General features: G+C 45.6%; 2 protein-coding genes across 2 annotated transcripts; one reads left to right on the top strand and one right to left on the bottom strand.

The window, feature by feature from the left end:
- The first annotated feature begins 6660 nt into the window (after window positions 1-6660).
- On the top strand, window positions 6661-8294 carry LOC131569524 (keratin-associated protein 6-5-like). The gene is made up of 2 exons (XM_058821732.1): window positions 6661-6686; window positions 7542-8294. Exon 2 carries the CDS (start codon window positions 7564-7566, stop codon window positions 7921-7923), a length of 360 nt encoding a protein of 119 aa, XP_058677715.1. The 5' UTR covers window positions 6661-6686; window positions 7542-7563; the 3' UTR covers window positions 7924-8294.
- Window positions 8295-9946: 1652 nt separating this feature from the next.
- Window positions 9947-11880, bottom strand: LOC131569474 (keratin-associated protein 5-5-like). Its single transcript, XM_058821688.1, has 2 exons — window positions 11844-11880; window positions 9947-10227 (listed from the first exon to the last, which is right to left on the bottom strand). Exons 1-2 carry the CDS (start codon window positions 11878-11880, stop codon window positions 9947-9949), a joined length of 318 nt encoding a protein of 105 aa, XP_058677671.1.
- Between the last annotated feature and the right edge of the window lie 9394 nt (window positions 11881-21274).

Below are 21274 nucleotides of genomic sequence, written 5' to 3' on the forward strand. Positions count from 1 at the left end.
ATTAATGTTGGCGAGCTCTGGAGCAGTGATTAAACCAGATTCTCCCCAACCACATAATCCTTACAAAAAGAGAAATCTCTCAAACCTCAAAAGCCAGGCAGAAATCTCCCAAACCTCAAAACCTTTGTTGTTGGGAGCATTTGGGAATGAGCTGCAGTTTGTTTACACCTCTCAAGATGCTCTTTCACACCCTAAATTGAGATCTGTGTTCACCACAAACCAGAAAAATCAGTGAAATGATGGAATTCTGCCAGTGGGTTTTATAGAACTATTTTTTATACATTTTTATTCCTTTTGCTATAAAACCCCCTGTGTGAAATGTCCTTTCACAGGACTAAAGATATCAGGTGTCTCACTAAGAAAATTCAATGCCTTTTTAAGATAGAAGCATTACCTAATATCTCTTAGGCTCATTATTGAGCCCAATTATTCAGTTTAATGTTAATTATGGGTTAATATCCATTTAAATATGGCAAATTTTGAAATTATTTTTTCTCTTGTTGCTATTTTTTTCCTGGTTCCATGCCCCACTTTCCCTTCTCCTAAAAGGCTGGAATTTTTAACAAATAATTAAAAAATTTAGTCCAGTTTGGGCGATAATGGGGTGCCCAACTTCTAATTTGGGACGAGTTTAGTCTTTATGGAAGATCCTGAGCCTTGAAGAGAATCTTGGTGCTGGAGGCATCTCCTGTGGCATTAAATGTTCCCAAGGGAACATTTAAATGGATAATTCCCCATGAATACATTCCGGAGTCGCAATGGAATTACAGGAGTTGGTTTGCAGTTATTTAAATCACCCGGCTGTCGCCTGTTTTGATAATATCACAGCCAGGCCGCAAGTTCCTCTCCCCATCCCACTTTTCCTGAGCCTCAGGACACAAAATAATTCAGGTTTTGGGATCTCAGAGAGATCAAGGAAGTTGTGGAGGAGCTGATGGTCGGAAACTGGAGTGACAGGAAAGGGGGAATCAGTTCAGGGGGAAATTTAGGTTGGATTTTGGGAAGTTCTTCAGTTCTTCCACGTGAGGCCCTGGCACAGGGTATTCCATGGATTACCCATCCCTCAGGACACAAAATAATTCAGGTTTTGGGATTTGGGAGGGGTCAAGGGAGCTGTGGAGGAGCTGATGGTTGGAAACTCAAACAACAGGAAATTGGTTCAGACTGAGAAAGTGGAAATTTAGGTTGGATATTGTGAGGCCCTGGCACAAGATATTCCATGGATTCCCTACCCCTGGAAGCACTCCAGGCCAGCTTGGAGCCACCTGGGATGATCTTTAAGGTCCCTTCACCCACCCAGAACAAATGTAGGAGAAAAATGTTCCTGAGACATCAGGATAGATCCATGGAGAACGAGCTTTGGTGTTGGGAGGGGTCTGGGCGGCAATTCCAGGATGATCTGGAACTTCCTGACTTCTCCTGACGAGCTGGAATGAACAGGTGAGGGAAGGTCCCGTCCCTGCTTGGTGACTCCTGCGACAGGAGCATCTGAGGTGAGGAATTCGGCACTCCAGTGCCTCCAGAAGGGTGACCTGCAGCAGAGGAGGAGATCCTGAAGGTGCCCTGTATCTCTGGAACTGAGGGATGCCCTCAGAGCCACCACATTCAAAGCAGGAAGGGGAAGTGAGGTGGGAGCCAGGTGGCTCCAGGTCAGCGTAGTGCCGGGAGGTGAGGTCGGGTGAAAGGGCTGGGACTGGCAGGAAATCACCACCTGTGGGTCCTGTCCCCAGGGAAAGATCTGAGGGGGACATCAGGAGGCGAGGACATCACAAATGGTGCTGTGCTGGCAAACAAGTGGCACCAAAGGACTCAGAATTTCACCCAGATCTTTGTCTTCCTGGGGTTTATTCTATCTCCCCTCCTATGCAAGGCTGTCCAAGCCCTTCCCTGCTCTCAGTGCAGGCAGGAGAAGACTTTGTGTGCCCGAGGCATCCCAGGGAGATAAGCTGAGCTTACCAGGCTGGGAGACTCCACCATTTCCTAATGCTTTCCCCGGGGAACCCAGCCCATTTCTCTGCTGACAGCAGGAGGGTTGCAAAACCTCCCTTAAAGGCTTTGCCGCATTCAAAGGGCGGCTCTGATTTACTGGGGCCGTGCTCTGCTTGGGGGGGAGGCTCCTCCCTGACCTTCCCCCAATCCTGGGGCACCCCAATTTGGGGCTGTCCTGCTCAAATTGGAGCACGAAGGAATCTGACCCGCCCTTGCTGTTGGCTGGGGTTGCTCCTGCCCAGACAAGGAAATGGAGCTCCGGAGCTCAGCTCTGCTCCTTGGAATGGGCTCCAGGTCAGAGTTTTGGGGAAATCAATGACACGATGGAAAGAAATGGATGTTGGGCTGGAGGATCAGCGTTTCTGCTGACTGCTTCTGGTTTTCTGCCCATGGAATGGCTTCTCCAAACCTCCTCCCTTAATTATTTTGTCAAGCCTTTTCTCCACTTTGCTCTGAAAGCTGGGAAATGCAAAAATGCTTCTGCAGGAGACCACCATGGCAAAAGGAGGGGTGGCCATGGCTATCTCTGGGAGATCAGCCCTCAAAGACGTGACCCCTCAAAGTCACTCCTGCAATGACATTTTTGACTCCTGCTGAGCTCTTTGATGTGGAACTGGGCTCACAGGGGATCCAGGCAGCTCTGCCTGGGCTCTGCTTGTTGAAACACCTATCATCTTTAGTATTCTAAACCTAAATCCTCTTTAGTATTCAAAACCCGAATAATTTTTAATATTCTACATCTAAACAATCCTTCGTGTTTGAAGCCTACGTAATTTTTATGCTTCTAAATCTAAATAATGCTTAAGTATTTGAAGCCTAAATAATCTTAATTATTCCAAATCTAAATAATCTTTAATATTTTAGACCGAAATAATCTTTAGCTTTCTAGATCTAAATAATCTTTAATGTTTTGGACCTAAATCATCTTTAGCATGCCAAACCCAAAGCAGTGCTCCTGCAGGGGCATGGCAGGAGCTCCCTGAAGAACCGGCTGCTTCATCTGCAGAGGAGCTGAACCCTCCAGCAGCTGGCCATGGCTTGGCTGCCTTTGGTCTTTCGTCTTGGGTGGCTTTAACCTCGAGCATCACCGATCTCCTGCCTTGGACAGCCACGAGATCCCCCTCAATCTCTTGTTTGTGTGATTTATCGCCCAGGACCCTCTCTGGGGGAAAAATCACCCGAGTGATGCCTCTTTCTGCAGAAACATTTGGGTAAACCCAAAGTCAAGGGTTAGTTAAGGTTTCTCCTTCTGCTGGGGGAAATGAGTCAGGGCAGGAGCCATTGAGATGGAGATGTGGTGACAGTCCCTAACATCCAGAGCCTGGCCTGCCCTCTCATTGCAGGGCTCCTGAGGGTGGCTGAGGGTCCCTTTAAAGTGCCCAGACAAAAACAGAGCAGACATTTGAAGCTTCTGACTGGAGTAATTTTAATGGAAATGAGAAGCAGTGAGGAACAGAAAGAAGAAGTTGGCAGAGATAAAGAAGAGGCTTTGATGAGCAGAGCGTTCCCAATGGTGGGCGATGATTTTCCTGGTGGAAATGGTGGAGTTTGCCAGTCCAAATTTTTTTTTTTTTGTGTTCACTGTCAGGTGAGGTGCAGCAGGGACTGAGAACAGGAGCTCCTCTGCTAAAAGCCACTTTTGGTCAGAGTTGAACAAAGTGGATTCTTTGCAAAAAGTTCCACACAAAGTCGCTGCGGATGGACTTAAAAAAGCACTTTCCTCACACCCAAAAGTCTCCTTCCACTCCACCAAAGTGCTCTAAAGGTGGCTCAGCCCTTTGAAAGCGACGGCTAGAGAGACAGGAGATCCTACAGAAGGTTACATGGAGTGTCCTACACAGCCTGGCGCCCACACATCCATCAGAGGCGTGAGCGCTCGGCGTTCCTCAGTACCATAACCAAAGCCATAAATCCATGTCCTGCATTCCATCCCGGGGGAGCTACTCCTGCTGGGAACAGCTCAGAGGGTTCTGTCCCCAAACTGAACAGAGAAGGGGAGACTTAATCCCATGTTTCCCAAGTTACCAAAGTTACCCATGCAACCCAGGAGCCCAGGGAGCCCCTCGATCCTCCCCGAGAGCTTCCCAACGATGTCCCCATTCAGGTTGGCGTAGACAATCCCACGGATGTTTCCGGAGGGGTGGAAGAAGTTTCCAACATTCCTGAAACCAGATGGGGGCACATCTTGGCACTGGTCCCGGTAGAAGCTGAAGGAGCGCCTGGGACGGAAGCTGGAGCTGCCAAAGCCACCAAAGTTGTCATTGCCGCCCTGGGCACTGCAAGCGTTGTCACAGCACTCCTTGAAGGAATTCATCCTTGTTGATTTGGAGAGCCTGGAACACACACCCAGAAACAAAATTTATGAGCTGCTAAGGGCAGAGCAAAGGCTCCGACTCGGTCCCTCCTGCGCATCGGTTTAACCCTCTTAATTAACTCCTTTATTTCTGTAATCTCCTCAATCCCAAACAACTTTGCTTTTTTTTCCCCTTGTCAACTTTTGGAAACTGCTGACTAAACGTAGTGAATGAGAGTTTTACCAGCTGAGAGCTAAGATTTCCTGCCCCAGAAATCAGAGAAATGTAAAAAATGAAAGAAAAATGCAATAAATATAACCCAGAACAGAAAATTACTTTTTACTACAAAATTGTGGTAGCAAATTTCCAGTTTTAAGCTCTTTAAAGCCTAATATTTCAAAAAGCACAGGAAAGAGGAGCAAAAAGCCTTGAGTAGAAGAGCAAAATTCCTTGAGATTGCAGGGAATTTTGGGCTTGGCGTTGGCTCTAAAACTACAAGAAATTTCCTACAGAATGTCTGTACCTGCATGTAGACACAGGTTTCTATTTATATGCTATAAAATATACACAGATACAGCAGTACCTTTCAAATAAATAAATAAAAAACCACTATGAAGTTAATACGTATTCATATTCATATCCAAGTTCATATCCATATTCATATTTTATATTTAATTTTACTTATAAAGAAATATTTAGAGAAACATACGCACAGGAGAGTAGAGCCAGTACACACCTCTGCTTCGCTGTGAGGAGAAATTGAGAGAAGTCGAGAGGAGTGGATCACTTTTCGGAGTCAGGGGTCTTATACCTTCCAAAGCGGGCCATCCCACTCCTTATTCCTCCAACCTACGTCACAACATTTTCATATTTTCTGCGCTTGGCGTCGCGGCGCCTACGTAAACCCTTTAGAATTTCTTTAATCTTAAAGCATTTCCAGAGAAATTGCCGCTGAATTCCTTGTGGCCAAACCAAGGAGGTACTTGAGGAGATATTTATTAATTTGGAGAGATATTTATTTGGGGAAATATTCAGATTATTAAGGCAGTGGCCTTGTAGGTGGTCCATCGGCTTCGCGTTAGCGCTTCTGGTGCCGCTGGCGGAGGACGAAGAGAGAGGTTTTGCTTTGGTGTCCTGAGGATTGAGGAGCCTCCACTCAGCATCTCCATGACCTTCCTGGTGGAGTCTCCCAGGGTGTTCATATCCCAGCTTCTCCAACAACAACCCAACAGCAACTCCAACAATTTTCCAACCACCTTGTGGGCGTTCCCAAATATTCCTTCCAATTTTAAGCGATTTTTTTGGGATAATTTTTGTCATTCATGGAAGAGCATCACCTTAATATGGCTCAGGAAGCAGAGACCTTGAGGAATGACCGTATTATTAAATCTGGAGGTGGCAAACTATTAATATTTAAATCCAGCAACACTTTGCAAATTGAAAACATCAATGAGTGTTTATGAAGTGCTTTGGTATTCAAAATTCAGAGGAAGCCTCAACATCCTGCTTGCTCATTATTACGCTTATTTTATATTCAAATTAATGCCAGAAATTAGGTGAAGGTCACCCAAGGAGCTCTGCCCTAAACTCCACAGTTCCTCCCTATCACAACTTCTGCACGTGGCGATTCTTTGTGGAAAAAATTACCAGCAAGGTTCTTTTAGTGTTCATTTAGTGCTCTTTTAGTGCTAATCCTGATAATTTCTTTATTTCCAGATCAAATTGAGGCTTGAATTCTCCACTTTGCTCTGCTGAACTGGGGTCAAGCTTCTGGTGAATGACACTGCAAAAAATGCAGTTGGATTTTTGTTAAAAACATTCTTCCTGCTCCTGCAGCAGCATGGCTTTGATTCAGGAGCACTTTGGAATTGAGATCTGTTTATAATTCTGCTCCTTTTTCCTGAAGTTGATGAGATTTAATGTAAAGTCCCTACATTTACATTTCCTTTAGATAAAACCCCATGGTGCATCTTCCTACTGAACACAAATACTTTCAAACATGTTGGAAAGTTTTCTTTTTTTACTGAAAACTTCTCTCTCTCCAATGACCTTGAGAAATCAGAAACAGCATTTCTATAATACTAAAAAAAATTTCAGATTTGACAAAGGAGGCCGTAAAATGGTATCAGGCATGTTGCTGGCCCAGAAAATGTTAAGATGAAAGAAACCTGTAATACATAGGACATACGGGAACACACTAATAATCCCAAACAATGAGGAAAATTACATTAATTGAAGATATGACGCGTACAGGCAAATTTGTTTGCCAACCAGTAGGATTCCAAAGCTTTTGAATCCACAGGGCGTCTGAGATAAGCCAGGAGGGCAAAGCTGGAGTATAAAAAGGGCTGGGAGCTCAGGGCTCCTCATCAGCTCTCCTGCCTTCTCCTCCTGGTGAACTCGGTAAGCTTTTCCTCCTTTCTTCCCCTACACTGGGAATTTTCCTTTCAGAATTTCTGTTGGTGTTGTGGCTCCTCTGAACTGTCAGATTTTGCTGTTCCTTTTACCTGGGCTTGCTGGGTTCAGCTTTTAAAGCTGCAGGTGGAACTTTCCTGATCCTGTTGGTACCTGGGTTCCCTGATAAGGGATTTTCAGGACAGCAGAGGTAGGAAAGGGTTTCCCCACCACGACTCTTGGTGGGTTTTTTTTCTTAAATCTCCTATTTTATGTGGGATTTTGGGTCTGTCTGGCCACACAGATGTTCTCATGTGTGTCCACGCTGTGTGGTTTCTTCTGTGGGCTCTCAGCATTTCCAGGTGCAAAACAAAATGGGTGGAAAGCGCTGAAATGGGTCTTAGGGAGATGCAGCCAAAAGCTGAGGGGTGTTATCACAGGAAAATTCTGTGAAGACTTTCCTGATGGCATCAGGAATGCAGAGCTCCATAGAAAGCTGATATTGTAAAAGAAAGTTAGGGTTGCTAATTGCCTCAGGAAAAACCCTGAAGCAGCAGCAAGGTTTTGATCTGTGGCCGCTGATTCCATCAGGGGTTCCACCAATGCCAGGAATACGCATTAAATACAAAAGTGTTTAATAGAAATAGTTTAATATGAATATATTGAATCTACATGAATGTAGAATATAAAATCATTTAAAGGCAGTGGGTAGATGAGCAGATTATACAAATGGGGCATTAAAGTAGCAGCTGAGGTCATAGTTTTTCCTCTGCCCTTGTTCTCACGGGACCGGTAAGGAAGATTTTGTGCTCTGAGATTGTACTCTTGGAGTATTTACCACTCATCCTTTCCTCCCCGTTGCAGGTTTTACCTCCATCTCCCAAAGATGACTTTCCTCCAAGGCCAGTGCGACGACGACTGCTACTCCTCCTGCAACTACGGGGGCCTCTACGGCTACCGGGGCTATGACTGCGGGAGCCCCTGCAGCTACCGCGGCTACGGGAGCCTCTATGGCTCCCGCGGCCTCTATGGTCTTGGGGACCGCTATGGCTACGGGAGCCTCTACGGCTACCGGGGCATCTTCGACTCCGGGGACTGCTACGGCTCCAGGGGGCTCTATGGGGGCTACCGGGGCCTCTATGGCTATGGGGACTGCTATGGATACCCCGGGTTCTACTCCGGCCGCTATGGGTTCCCCTTCGGCTCCCGCTACGGCCGAAGGTTCAGCTTCGGGGGCTGCTACTAAAGCTGGAGAGAGCCACCTCAAAACCCAGCCCGGGTTTGGTGGGATTGATGGAGAGTCCAGCAGTGGAGACCGTGGCTGGGCAGAGTTTTGGGGACAAGAGGCATGGCCGGGGTGCTCCGAGAGCTCTGCACTGCTGCTGAAGGGATGGAGGTGATTTGCCTTCATGCCCCTGCCCCAGCTCTCCTCTCAACCCAGAACTTCTCCTCAATCCTCCAAGCAAACCGAATTCCATGTTTTTGGCTGTACAAAAAATTTCTTCTGATTGGATGATGTGGGTGTTATGTGACTTTGGGAGTGTGGTCTTTCCCTTCTGTATCCCTTCAAAGTTATCTCTGTGTTTCGTTTCTATTAAAGGTTTTTTTCTGCATCAATTCAGCATTTCTCGGTCTATTTGTCATTTAAGTTTCTCAAAGAGCTTGAAATCTTTGGCATCCAAAGTCCTGAGGAAGCCTCAGCATCCTGCTTGCTCTTTTTTTACACTTATTTTAAATTTGAAATAATGCCAGAAATTGGATGGAGGACACACAAATATGAAATCCTTCACAGCAGAAGGATTGGAAGACAAAATTATGAACTCTGAAAAATTATGAATCATCTGTCCAATTCTGGGCCTCTCATGCCGAGATAGATGTTGAGGGGCAGGAGTGTGTCCAGATAAGGGAATGGAGTTGGAGCAGCTGGAAAAGGGAATAAAAGGGAATGGAGGATCCTGAGGGAGCTGGGGGGGGGCTCAGCCTGCAGAAAAGAGGGATCCAGGGGGAATTTTGGGCTCTTCCAGAGAGAATTTTGGGATCTGATCTCAGGGAAGAGGGACAGGACAAGAGGGAACCATGGTGGCTTTGCTTGTGTTGATGTTGGCCTGGAAAACTCAAACCACCCCCTTGATCTTCCACATAAAACAGAAGAAAATCCATTTGAGCCGAATAAAATCCATTTTTATGGGTGCAGTTTCAATAACATACTAAATCCAAGGACTAAAAGCCAGAAAATGGGGGAGGAAAGTCAGGGATAAAAGGCAAATATTCCTAAAGACAAAAAAAATTGTCCTCATTCCTCCTGGGCAGCCCCTTCCAAGACCTGACCAGGAGGAAATTTCTCCTCGTGTCCAGCCTGAGCCTTTCCTGGCACAGCTCAAGACCATTTCCCCTTGTTCTGTCCCTGTTCCCTGGGATCAGATCCCAAATGCCCCCTGGAAGAGCCCAAAATTCCCCCTGGATCCCTTTTTTCTCCAGGCTGAGCCTCTGTCAAGATTCTCTAGACCCTTCTTGAGCTGTTCCAAGTCTGTTCCTTTCCTTGGACATTCTCCAGCCCCTCAATGTCCCCTTTGCCATGAGGGACCCAGCGCTGGACGCAGATTCGAGTCCAGAAAATCCCTTCAGAATTCCACAACTCCCAGAATATCCACCCAAACCAAGGACACAGGCAAGAAAACAACTGGATCTCCAGAAGTTTTTTTCAAATGCAGAAAGTATTTAATAGAACAAGAAAAAGAGCTGGCACAGATACAGAAAGATTATAGTTTTGGGATGCTGGAGGCAGCTTCGGGAGATGAGTCACTGCTCTCCAGAACATTCCTTTTTGCTGAAGTTGTGTTGTTCGTCCTTCAGGTCCTCGTAAAAGCAGATCAAAGGCGAGACAGCCGTAATGCTCCCTCACCCAGGGCTGCAGAGCTGTGCTGGAAGTGCTTATTGAAAATGCAGATGACACCAAATCTAATTTCACAGAGGTCCTCCAGCCCCATTGCAGCAACTCCGAGAAGTATCACATGAATTGCAGATCGCCCCTCCCGTTGCTGAAGGGGCCGTGGGAGGCTTTAAACGCAGAACATCAGGAGAGTTGAGAAAGGCAAGAAGAAGGAGACAGAGACAACAACAAAAACCAGAAATTCCAAGACGTTTCAGAGCACAGCAAATCCCCCACTGGTGGTGACTTCACCGTGGTGGCTCTGCACTTGTGCAAACATCAACAGAGGGCTCATCCATTTGTCTTCCGTGGGTCCGTTCATGGGGATTTTTCCGTGGGATCAGCAGCAGGGGTAGCAGCAGGAGTAGGAGCAGCACGAGGGGTAGTAGCAGCGCGTGGTGCAGCATGAGGGGTAGCAGTAGCGCGTGGTGCAGCTCCGGGAGGTGCAGCAGCTGCCGTAGGAGCGGCGGCAGCAGCTCAATATGCGGGAGATGCAGGGGTTGCAGCTGTAGGTGCAGGTGCGGTAGCAGGGGGAGCAGCACAGGCTGTAGCAGCACGGGCTGTAGCAGCACGGGGAGTAGCAGCAGGACATGGTGGGGTGATGCAGGGGTGGAGGTGAGCCTGGGACAGGGAGGGAGAAAAAAGGGGAGAAAAAGAATTTGTGAAGGCAGGGTTGAGGTGTGGGCAAGGTGAGGTTGGGTGGAAATGTTGGGTGAACCCCTCAGGTTTGTGTGGGATTTTCGTGTCATAGATGTCCCAGGAACCCAAGATTCTAGAATTCTAGAAACCCAGAATCCTGGGATTCAAGAAACTCAGGATCCCGGGATTCCAGGACCCCAGAACCCCTGGATTCCAGCATACCAGGATTCCAGAATTATAGAACCCCAGGATCCTGGGATTCCAGAACCCCAGGATCCCCAATATTATTGATGTAGGAAAAAACCTCCAAGATGGAGTCCAACCCCAGCCCAGAGCACTGAGTGCCACATCCAATCAGTGTCTGACTTGAATCCCCCCCAGCATTTTCTGCAGTTCTTGGAAACGCACAACTCAAGGAGTTCATTAAGTCTCCAGCCTCCCTGTCTGCTTTTAATCTTGGCACATGAACAATTCCTTCTCCTGGCTTTGTCAGTGTCAGTTCTAGCAAGGATACTGTGCTGGACAAAGAAGGCTTAAACCCTGCAGCTCAGAGCTGCCCCAGGGGCTCCAGAGCGACAAAAACAATTCCTGGGACTTTTCCATATTCCCCATTGCAACATCCCACCACAAAGAGCCATTTCCTCCTTGCACAACCAGGTCTGAAAATTCCAGGTGTCACCACTGGAAAAAAAGAAATCCAGAACTTCTAACTCAGCTTCTCATCTTTCCAAAGACATGGGAATGTCCCCCGGATTAAATTTAACTTCCTATCTTTCCAAAGACATGGGAATGTCCATGGGTCAATGCCCCTCTAGATTAAAAGCACCCAAGAGAAAACACCCACAAGGAAAAGATTTCCCCCCAAATTCAAGGATTCTCCAGGAGAACAGGATCTGGACTTACCGAGTTCAGTGGGAAGAGCAAACCAAGAGGAGCCTTGTGAGGAGCACCAGGGTAGGGAGCATTTTTATATTCCCATTGTGGAGGTCGGAGCAGTTCCCCGAGAGCTCCCCTTAGTCACGGGACAAATTTGGGAAGTACATCAGCAGCCCAATTGCTATAATTGTTTTCCTCTGCATTTAGGACAATTTTGGAATTCCTGGGGTTGAGCACTCTGATTACAGCCCAGGAGATTCTTTCATCTCCAGACTTTCTAGGACAGAGGGATTTCTGGGGACGCACCTGGAGGACACCTGGGGATGGGGCTGGAGGCTACACAGAACAGCTCTAGCCCCAATTCCTGGCCAGCTGGGAAGCCATGCATTGGTTCTTTGCCTTGTGGCCCAACCAGGGAGGTGGGCACTGCACATTTTGGGGTGACGTAAAGCAGCTGGGGAGCGGAGGAGAATCACCCCAAGCGCTCCGGGATTTCCGTCACAATTAATGACAGGGGTTCCATTGATTCTTTTAGGTCCTTCTCATGCCTATAATTTGTTCTAGGAGAAGTGCAGGCCGAGGCACGGGATCAATTAAGGCAGCATCTGAGAAATGTCGCTAATTTTTATGTTATGAGGGTTTTGCGTGGTTTTTTCTTTTTTTTTCCCAGATGAAATTATTGGAAAAATTTGCATGAGTCGGTGTCTTGTGATATCACTCACGTGTCTGATATGTGTAGGGTTTATATTTGGGATCCATGGGCATGAGCTGGCCAGAATGCCTCCCTGTCCTGGGCTGCATCCATGGGCAGGGGGGTCAGGAAGGGGCTTCTCCTCTTCTGCTCTCTCTGGTGGGATCCCATTGGGAATTCTGTGCCAGGTTCTGGTGTCCCCAAAATAAAAGGGATCTGGAATTGTTGGAGCAAGCCCAGAGGAGACCCTGAATTTGACAAGGGGATTGGAGCCCCTCACTGATGGATCCAGGCTGGGAATGTTGGGAATGAGGAGACCCCACAGCCCCTCCAGGATCTGCAGGGGATCCAGGGAAGCTGGAGAGAGACTTTTCCTGAGGATTTGCAGGGACAGGACACAGGGAATGGGGCAGGGGGGATTTGGGTGGGATTTTGGGGAGGAATTGTTCCCTGTGAGTGTCCCAGATAATTCCATGGATTTCCCATCCCTGGGAGTGTCCAGGGCCAGGCTGGACAGGGCTTGGAGCAACCTGAGATACTGGAAAGTGTGGTCATTTCAACCCAACCCATTCCATGGTTCCTTATCCACAATAATGAGCCAAAGATCTTCTCTTCCACCTTAAAAAAAAACCTTTGGGGTCCTCCTCAGCTTTAGGAATGAAATCCAGGTCTCCAAAACTCATACGAGTTAAAATAATCAAATTATTTTCCTGCCTCGGGTGGGCTGGAGAGCACAAAGGGCTGGACGTTCCCCTCGGGAGGGATTTTTCCTGAGGCAGGAATTGCTCCCCAACCGGCTGTGGTGGCATTTTCCAGACGGATCTCTGTCACTCTGCCATAGGGGACAGCAGGAATTATAAATAAATATAAATAATTTAAATGAAGAAAAACCTCCCTTGTCCCCCCGGGGCTCCCTTCCCTGCTCTACTCGAGGAATTTAAACCGGGAGGGTTGAAATAATCCAAACATTGCCAAAGGAACTCTAATGATTGTTTTGGGAGGGCGCTGATACCAGAAATTCTGATGAGGCTCAGCACTTCCCCAATGCCTGTAATTATCCTCATTTAATATGCAAATGAGGCTTGGCTTACTGCGGGGGAAGGTCATACAGGGAGGTATTTGCTGAATTTTAAAAAAAGTCTCTTGATTTGTGCTGGACAGGCTGAAAATCAGCATCAGTAAGATTTGTTGCAAAATAATTTTATAATTATAACTCCTATAAATTCCCTTGTTTGTTCTGAAATCTGGATTTCATCACTAAAGCTGAGGAGGAGTCAAAAAGGTTTTTAAGACAAAAATACTTTTGTGGGTTATTTTGTGTTGCCAGGTTGAGCTGAGAATAGATTAATAACCGCTGATGGAGAGGAAACCAATTATTTTAATTGAAGGTGTGACATGGGCAAACAAATTTAATTTTGTTGATGTTTACATTGGTCAGATAATTTCTGAGTGACCAAAACACCTTCCAAAGGGCTGAGGGACACTGAAGGGCCAGGAATGCCCCTGGGAAGTTCAGCAAATTCAGGATATTTTCCAAAGTTCCTTCAATGCTCCAAATAAATGCAAAATTTGGGTGTCCAGAACCCTGAAAATGCAAAATTCCTGCAGAAGCAGGAATTCACTTTTGCACCTAAAAACACAGGGAAGAACTCAAGAAAGGCTTTGATCATTAGGTGGAAATCTAATTTATAGAACCTTTAGTTAATTAGAGAAAGATGGATTTAAATTCATGGGGAATAATAAATGGAGGCATTTAATGAGGGGCTCTGATTCATGGGACAGGTTAAAACCTGCTCATCCCCATTCAGTGCTTTTTTTTTTTAATATTCTATACAAAATTTAAGTCTGAACTTTTTGAAAAAATGCATTCTGAAAATACAAATCAATTCCAATTGCTTTCAGACTCTGCAACTGGAAAGTTTATTTTCTACTCCACTCCTTTTAAACTTCTAAACCAAATTCATGCCTAAACCAGAGCAACTTTAAATAAGAAATTAATCCCTTCAGCTGCTGAATTTGCACCTCCTGACCAGCGGAGGGAACCGTTGGTTTGCATTTTTAGTCGGTTTAATCAGATCTGAACTTTTGCAGAAAAAGGAAAAGCTGGAATTCCGGGATCCCGGGGCTTGGAGAAGCCTCCAGGATCAAATCCAAGCTCAGTCAGAAAATTTCAGGAATTCCTCTGACACCTCCAAGGATGGGGATCCAACCCTCCCTGAGCCCCTTTCCAAAGCCAGGCATCCCTTTCCATGAGGAATTTTCCCAAATTTTCCAACCTGGCACAGCTCAAGGCGGAGCAGAGCCTGAGCTCCCATCAGGGATTTGGGGATTTGAGAATTTGGGGGTTTGGGGATTTGGAGATTTGGGGATTTGGGGGTTTGGGGAGGGAATTCCGCCTCCCACCTGCACTCTGGGACTGTGGGGAGAAAATTCTGGTTGGAAATCCCTTTCAAAACTGGATTTTCCTGCGCGGCAGAACTTGGGCTGGAAATGTCCTGATTAATTTTTCCTAAATCTTCACATTTTTTTCAGCTGGAGCTTTGGAAACAGGAATGGTTTTGGTGGAAGAGGGGCAGAGTTGGAACATGGAAAATGTGAATTTTGGAGCAGACAGAAATCAAGGTGCTCAGCATGCCCTCAGTCCCCTCAAATTCTACTAAGAACCACAGATCTGAGAAACTGGTGCCAAATTTAATTTTTTTTCCTATGTGTGCCAAATGAATAATTAGCAAAGTCAAATATAGTATTAAAAAGAACATTAAAACACAACAGAAGGCAGCGGTGTGATGCAAAATCTTTTAATGACAGTAAGAAGTTACAGCTGGTAGTAGCACAGGAGGTTCACACCATCACACACTGAGGAGTAGCTACACCCCAGAGCAGAGGTCTGGGTAGTAAAGCAGGTGTAGGAGAGGAGCAGAGCTGTCAGCGCAGCCAGACGAGGCTCTCGCTCCTCGGGACACACAAAAACCTCATCCCGAAAGAGAAGGAACAGCAAAAATAAGCTAATTAATCAGAATAACATCATGGAAGAGATCCCTAACCCTCAGGGAACCGGAGCTGAGACGGAGCAAAATCCAGCCAGGAGCAAAATCCACCCAGGAGTAAAATCAATCCAGCCAGGAGCCTTCAGGGCGGGTTTTGGGGTTTTCCCTGCCCAGGCTGGGCTCAGCACTGGTAGCAGGGGTAGCAGCTGCCGTAGGAGTATCTCTGGAAGTAGCGGGAGGAGTAGGGCGAGCAGTAGCGGGTGCTGAAGCTCGGGCAGTACTCGCGGTAGCCACAGAGCCTCCCGTAGTAGCCCTGGTAGCCGCAAGGGCTGCCACAGTCGTAGCTGCGGGTGCTGCAGACGGTGCCGTAGCTGCAGGGGGAGTAGCAGGGTTCCTCACACTGCCGCTGGTACCAGAAAGTCATCTTGGGGCTGGAGAGGAGGGAGGCCAGGCTGGAAGGGAGGAGAAGAGGAATGGGAGAGTTGGGAAATAGTTTGGGTTGGAAGGGAATTAAAGCTCATCCTGTCCTACACCTGAACGTGAAGCAACAGGGGTCGCTAATCCTAACCCTAACCCTAACCTTAACCTTAACCCTAACCCTAACTCAAACTCTAACCTTAACCTTAACCATAACCTCAACCCTGACCGTAATCTTAACCTTAACCATAACCTTCCTCCAGCCCAGCGGGCTCCAAGCTGGCCTTGGACTCTTCCTGGGATGTGGAATCCTTAGAATATTCTGAATTTAGGTCCTCCCCACCCTCCCAGAGCTCCCATCTGGAGTAGTTTGAAAGGAGAGCTCAGAGATGGATCCAGCAGGAATTTGCTGCTTTTGGAAGCCCTGTGAGAGGATGGAAAACCCAATGGAACCTTTCTGTCCAAGGCCACCCTTGTCGGGAAGAACCTTGCCCTGATGTCCCACCTGAACCTCGCTGGCACAGCCAATTAACAATAAATCCTGAAATAACCCATAATATCCTCAAATAACGTATTTCTCATAAGGCATGTCTAAATGTGGAAATTAATAAATTAATAATTAATTCATATATATATATATATATATATATATACCCATAATATAAAAAATGGGCTATTAACTCGTATTTATATATATTTTTTCTATATGTTATTATATACATGATTTCGTGGTAGTGCAGTTTGGGGCGTTTGTTTAAAATGGGATATTAACACATATTTATTTAGATATATATATGAAATTCTAAATATATTTTAATATATTTATATATATATTTAAAAGAAATACATATATATAAAATATGGGCTAATACCCCATTTTTAACAAAAACCCCAAACTGCACTGCCACGAAATCATTCCTAAACCATAATTTCAAATTTTAACTCCCATCCCTACCCCTCTACAGCCAAACCCAGCAGCATCCCAGCAGCAAATCCCCTTAAGCCCACTTACCACGCTGAGCAAGAGCTGAGGCTGAAGGCTGAAGGCGTGAGTGCAGAGCCGCGGACTTGGCTCCTTTTTATACATTTATCTACGCCAGCCTGTGATGCTTCAAACTCCTTCTCATCACAGCCCAAACTCGCCCTTCACGTCACCCCGCAGCTGATGGGGTTGTTTTCCTCGTTTTGGGATCCTTACTCAGCTCCCAGGGCTGCCACAGGGATGACTTCGTGCTTCTCTTTCCTTTCATGTCCAGGCTCAATTACAAACGGGGAGTGAGGGTGGCGAAATCTGAGTTACAGCAGGAAAAGGAAGGAAGGATATTGAGAGCAGAATTAATGGATGCTCGCAATCCCAATTTGGGATGAATGGACAAATGGTAATATGTGAAACCTGCAATGACCCTGGATTCATTTAGGGAGAAGGAATTTCAATTGTTTTTCAAAATGAAAATCCCTGGAGATAATTTATTGCTTGGGTCTATTTCAAAATCGCGTTTTTAGGCCAGAACATAATTTATTTTTATTTTTATTTTTATTTTTATTTTTATTTTTATTTTTATTTTTATTTTTATTTTTATTTTTATTTTTATTTTTATTTTTATTTTTATTTTTATTTTTATTTTATTTTTATTTTTTATTTTTTATTTTTATTTTTAATAAGTAACTCAACCCAGCTTCAACACACTCTCAAGTTGTAGAAAGAAATGGTGATCCTTTTCCGTGTAAGACTGGAAATACATTTGAATAAAATCAGGCATCAATGACTTAAATGAACCTCAGAGCAGGTAGAAATCACCAATGAATCTAAATTATTTCAAGCAGAAAAAAACATATTTGTAATCTCCAGGTTTATTTTATGGTATTTGAAATCTCCAGGCATGTTTTACGAAATCCATTCAGGAACTGAATTTCCATTCACCAAGCAAGGTGAATTTTGCTGGCTCCAAAAAGATCTGCTCAGTGTTTGTTTTCCCTTCGATCACAAAATTATTCTTTCGGGGTTTCCTGACAAGGAGAAACATAAAAAATCCCATTGAAAAGATAAAAAACCTCTGGGATTTATCTCTGTAACGACCACAGTTTTCCTGGGAAACCCCCCAAATTCCAAATATGGTTTAATGTAAATTTTCTTCATATTGTTGAGGTGTTTAATTCTCCCTAATGAAGGTGAATAATGCTGGGGTGACCTTCACCTCCAAACCCTGTTTTGCTGTTTACTCCCATCCCAAGGGAGGATAATGACAGGCAGCACGTCAGGAGTTCTGGGCCTTTCTCTAAATTTGGAATATCAAAGCCTTCATTAAGACTTATTAAATATTTTCGAGCACAAAGAGATTTATTATTTCAATATTAACAGCACCTTGCTAAGCCCCGCTCTTATGTAACACCCTCTCCAAAAACGTACATTGGGGTGTTCTGTTTCCTGCCTTTATTAAAATTCTAATTTATACCTTCAGAATTGGGTCTCCGGAAGATTTTTTCCCCCTCTAAAAATACATCCTGGACATACCAATTCGATGCTTGCAGGCCAATTTTCTGGCTGAATCAATATTTTCTGGTTGAATCAATATTTCCTGACTGAATCAATAATATCCCCTGGCGCGGCATCTCCAAATCACCGGAAATGTTGGGAGGGATCCGCAGGGATGCGCCAGCGTCATTAGGAGTGATGAAATTCATCAAAAACACAGATTGTGCCTTCCACAATTATTCCAGGGGGGAAAAAAAGCACAACAAAGCACATTCAGTGTCCCAAAGATGCCGCGTTGGGAATTCCACGGGAGTTTGCTGATCCCCAAGAGTCACCTCTGTCCCAAAAAGCGCAAATTCAGCGTGATGATGATGATGATGATGATGATGATGGCCAGCCTTAATTGCACTGAGTGCCTTTGGGATGAAAGGGACGTGGCGGGCGGAGCCTCCTGGTGACGGTGCCGGACCCTGGGATATCGATGAGGGGAGGAAAAGGGGCTGGGAATTAATTAGGGCTGAGCCCGACACGTGTGGGGTGTGTGGGGCGGGACTGGGAGCTCCATAAAAACCCCACATCCCTGTGGAGAAACCATTCCCTGCTCCTGCCTTCTCCTCCTTGCAGCCAAGGGTAAGTGGGAACAGGTCTAGGGAATTCAGAGGATGATGAAGGGATGGATTTGGGGCTGTTCCCTCTCCTTTTTTTTCCCTCCTTATCTACAGAAGCTGCAGCCAAGAATTGAGGTTGTGATTTAGGAGTGCAAAACAATCTTTCCTCCATGGATTTTTAATTTCTGGCTGTTCAAAACAGCCTCAGTCCCACATGGATCCCCTATTTCTCTCACGCCTTTGTCCCAGCACAGCTCTGAGGATTTTCCAGCCCTGCTTTGGGTCACAGCCCCATTTTTCAGTGAGGCTGTGTGGGAAAGCTCAAGATGGAGGATTAGGGGCAAGAACTGGCCCAAAATTTGGAATATTCCAAGGATTTCACATCCCAGGAAGAGTCCAAGGCCAGCTTGGAGTACGATGGACTGGAGGAAGGTGTGGATTAGGGTTAAGGTTAAGGTTAGGGTTAGGGTTAAGGTTAAGGTTAAGGTTAAGGTTAAGGTTAAGGTTAAGGTTAAGGTTAAGGTTAAGGTTAAGGTTATGGTTAAGGTTAAGGTTAGGGTTATGGACCACTGTCTCTGCCCTTTCAGGGGTAGAACAGGTTGAACTTTAATTTCCTTCCAACCCAAACCATTCCCCAACTCTGCCGTTCCTCTTTTCCTTCCTTCCTTCCAGCCTTGCCTCCGTCCTCAGGATGGAGGATTAGGGGCAAGAACTGTCCCTAAATTTGGCATGGAGCGATGGATGCGGGCCCTGTGCCGTGATTTTCTGCCTCTCCCTTCCCTGCATCTCTTACTCGGGGTTTACTCACTGTCAGGGCTTGCCTCAAGTGTTTTTCCCTCCCTTGCAGCCTGGCCTCCCTCCTCTCCAGCCCCAAGATGACTTTCTGGTACCAGCGGCAGTGTGAGGAACCCTGCTACTCCCCCTGCAGCTACGGCACCGTCTGCAGCACCCGCAGCTACGACTGTGGCAGCCCTTGCGGCTACCAGGGCTACTACGGGAGGCTCTGTGGCTACCGCGAGTACTGCCCGAGCTTCAGCACCCGCTACTGCTCGCCCTACTCCTCCCGCTACTTCCAGAGATACTCCTACGGCAGCTGCTACCCCTGCTACCAGTGCTGAGCCCAGCCCGGGCAGGGAAAACCCCAAAACCCGCCCTGAAGGCTCCTGGCTGGATTGATTTTACTCCTGGGTGGATTTTGCTCCTGGCTGGATTTTGCTCCGTCTCAGCTCCGGTTCCCTGAGGGTTAGGGATCTCTTCCATGATGTTATTCTGATTAATTAGCTTATTTTTGTTGTTCCTTCTCTTTCGGGATGAGGTTTTTGTGTGTCCCGAGGAGCTGGCTGTGCTGACAGCTCTGCTCCTCTCCTACACCAGCTTTACTCCCCAGACCTCTGCTCTGGGGTGTAGCTACTCCTCAGTGTATGATGATGTGATCCTCCTGTGCTACTACCAGCTGTAACTTCTTACTGTCATTAAAAGATTTTGCATCACACCGCTGCCTTCTGTTGTGTTTTAATGTTCTTTATAATGATATATACATTAGTAAAAAAAAAAATGTATATGCTAACTATATATATATGTATACTTCCCCAACGTTCCTCCAAAACTCTTTTTTCTCCCCTTTTTTCTCTGCTGTGTCTCTCAGCCCTCCCTGGGTTTAGTGCAGTAAAGGAAACTGGGTTTAATGTTTCTTTACAAATCCCTCATTTATGGCTCTTTCCCAGCTGTGTTTAGTGTGATGCAAAACCACTCAGAAAATTAATTCCAAATCCCTAATTTCCTAGGAAATATTTGAAAATATTCCTTTAAATTTGCTTTGGGTGTGCAGGTTGGGACACAACAGCAGCTATAAATCACTGAGGCACCTTCTGGCTGCTAATTAATTAAAATTTGGGGGATAATACCAGAAATTGGGAGAAAACTTCTTTTTCTGCAGTGCTTTTGTGCTGGTCCTGCCTTGGATTTTCCCATCTTTTCAGATGGAGAGATCTGATCTGTTACACAACAGAAAAAAATCAATTTTTAGAGCAGAAAATGTCACTTTCCAGAGCAGAAATTTTCATTTTCCATTCACTCCAGGCTCTGTTGAAATGACACTGGAACTGTGAATTTCCCAGGCTGTTCCACCACGTCCTGGGGAGTAGGAGCCACTCAAATTATTCATCGCTGAGGTGTCTCAGAGTCTGGGCTCAAAAGATCAATTAAACCCTCGAACCTTCATTGTGAGCTTAATTACTGCTCTTGGAACAGACAGAGACAATCCCAGAATCCCAGAATTTGGGTGGGAAGGGACCTCTGGAGACCTCCCCACCACAGGAACAGAGCTGGATTGGGCTCAGCGCAAAATATGAGTGCAAAACCCATGGAAAACCTTTCCCAGTAAAAGTGGGGGTTGTGTTTCCAGCAAATTTCAGGCTAGAAATAATAAAAAAAAAAAAAATCCAAAGGCTTTTGATGAATTTTGATGAATTTATCCATTCAGACACCCAGCTCAAGTCACTGCTCAAGCTGTATCCTGGTCTCTAAATTCAGCTGCAGCTGGTCATAATTTTAATATTTTGTCTAATTATCTCTAATCAAAAAAGTCTGCGAGTTACAAATTCCCAAATAAAAACTGGAAAGCTTTCTGTGTCTCAGGGTGCACAAGTGAGACCACGTGAGAATAAAATAAATTAATAAATTCTGCTGTCTCAGCCCTGATTTGACTACTTTAACAAGGGTTAAAGAATTAAAATTAATGGAATTTTAACATATTTTGCTCACTCCAGAAAGTCTAAGGATAAAATTAGCAATAAATCCAGATTTGGAGGATGAAGAGACAAAGCAGTTCACTGTCATGGTTATTTGTGCAGAGCCACACTTGAATGGAAAGTTTCAAAGGAATAAAATAAATTCTGACTAAAGCCAACATTGAACTGCCTCAACTCGTACCTTTGAAGTGACTCTTTTTCAATAATGAAGCAGCAGAGAATTGTGC

The sequence above is a fragment of the Ammospiza caudacuta genome, chromosome 30 (genome assembly GCF_027887145.1).
Source record: "Ammospiza caudacuta isolate bAmmCau1 chromosome 30, bAmmCau1.pri, whole genome shotgun sequence".
Classification (NCBI taxonomy): Eukaryota; Metazoa; Chordata; class Aves; order Passeriformes; family Passerellidae; genus Ammospiza; species Ammospiza caudacuta.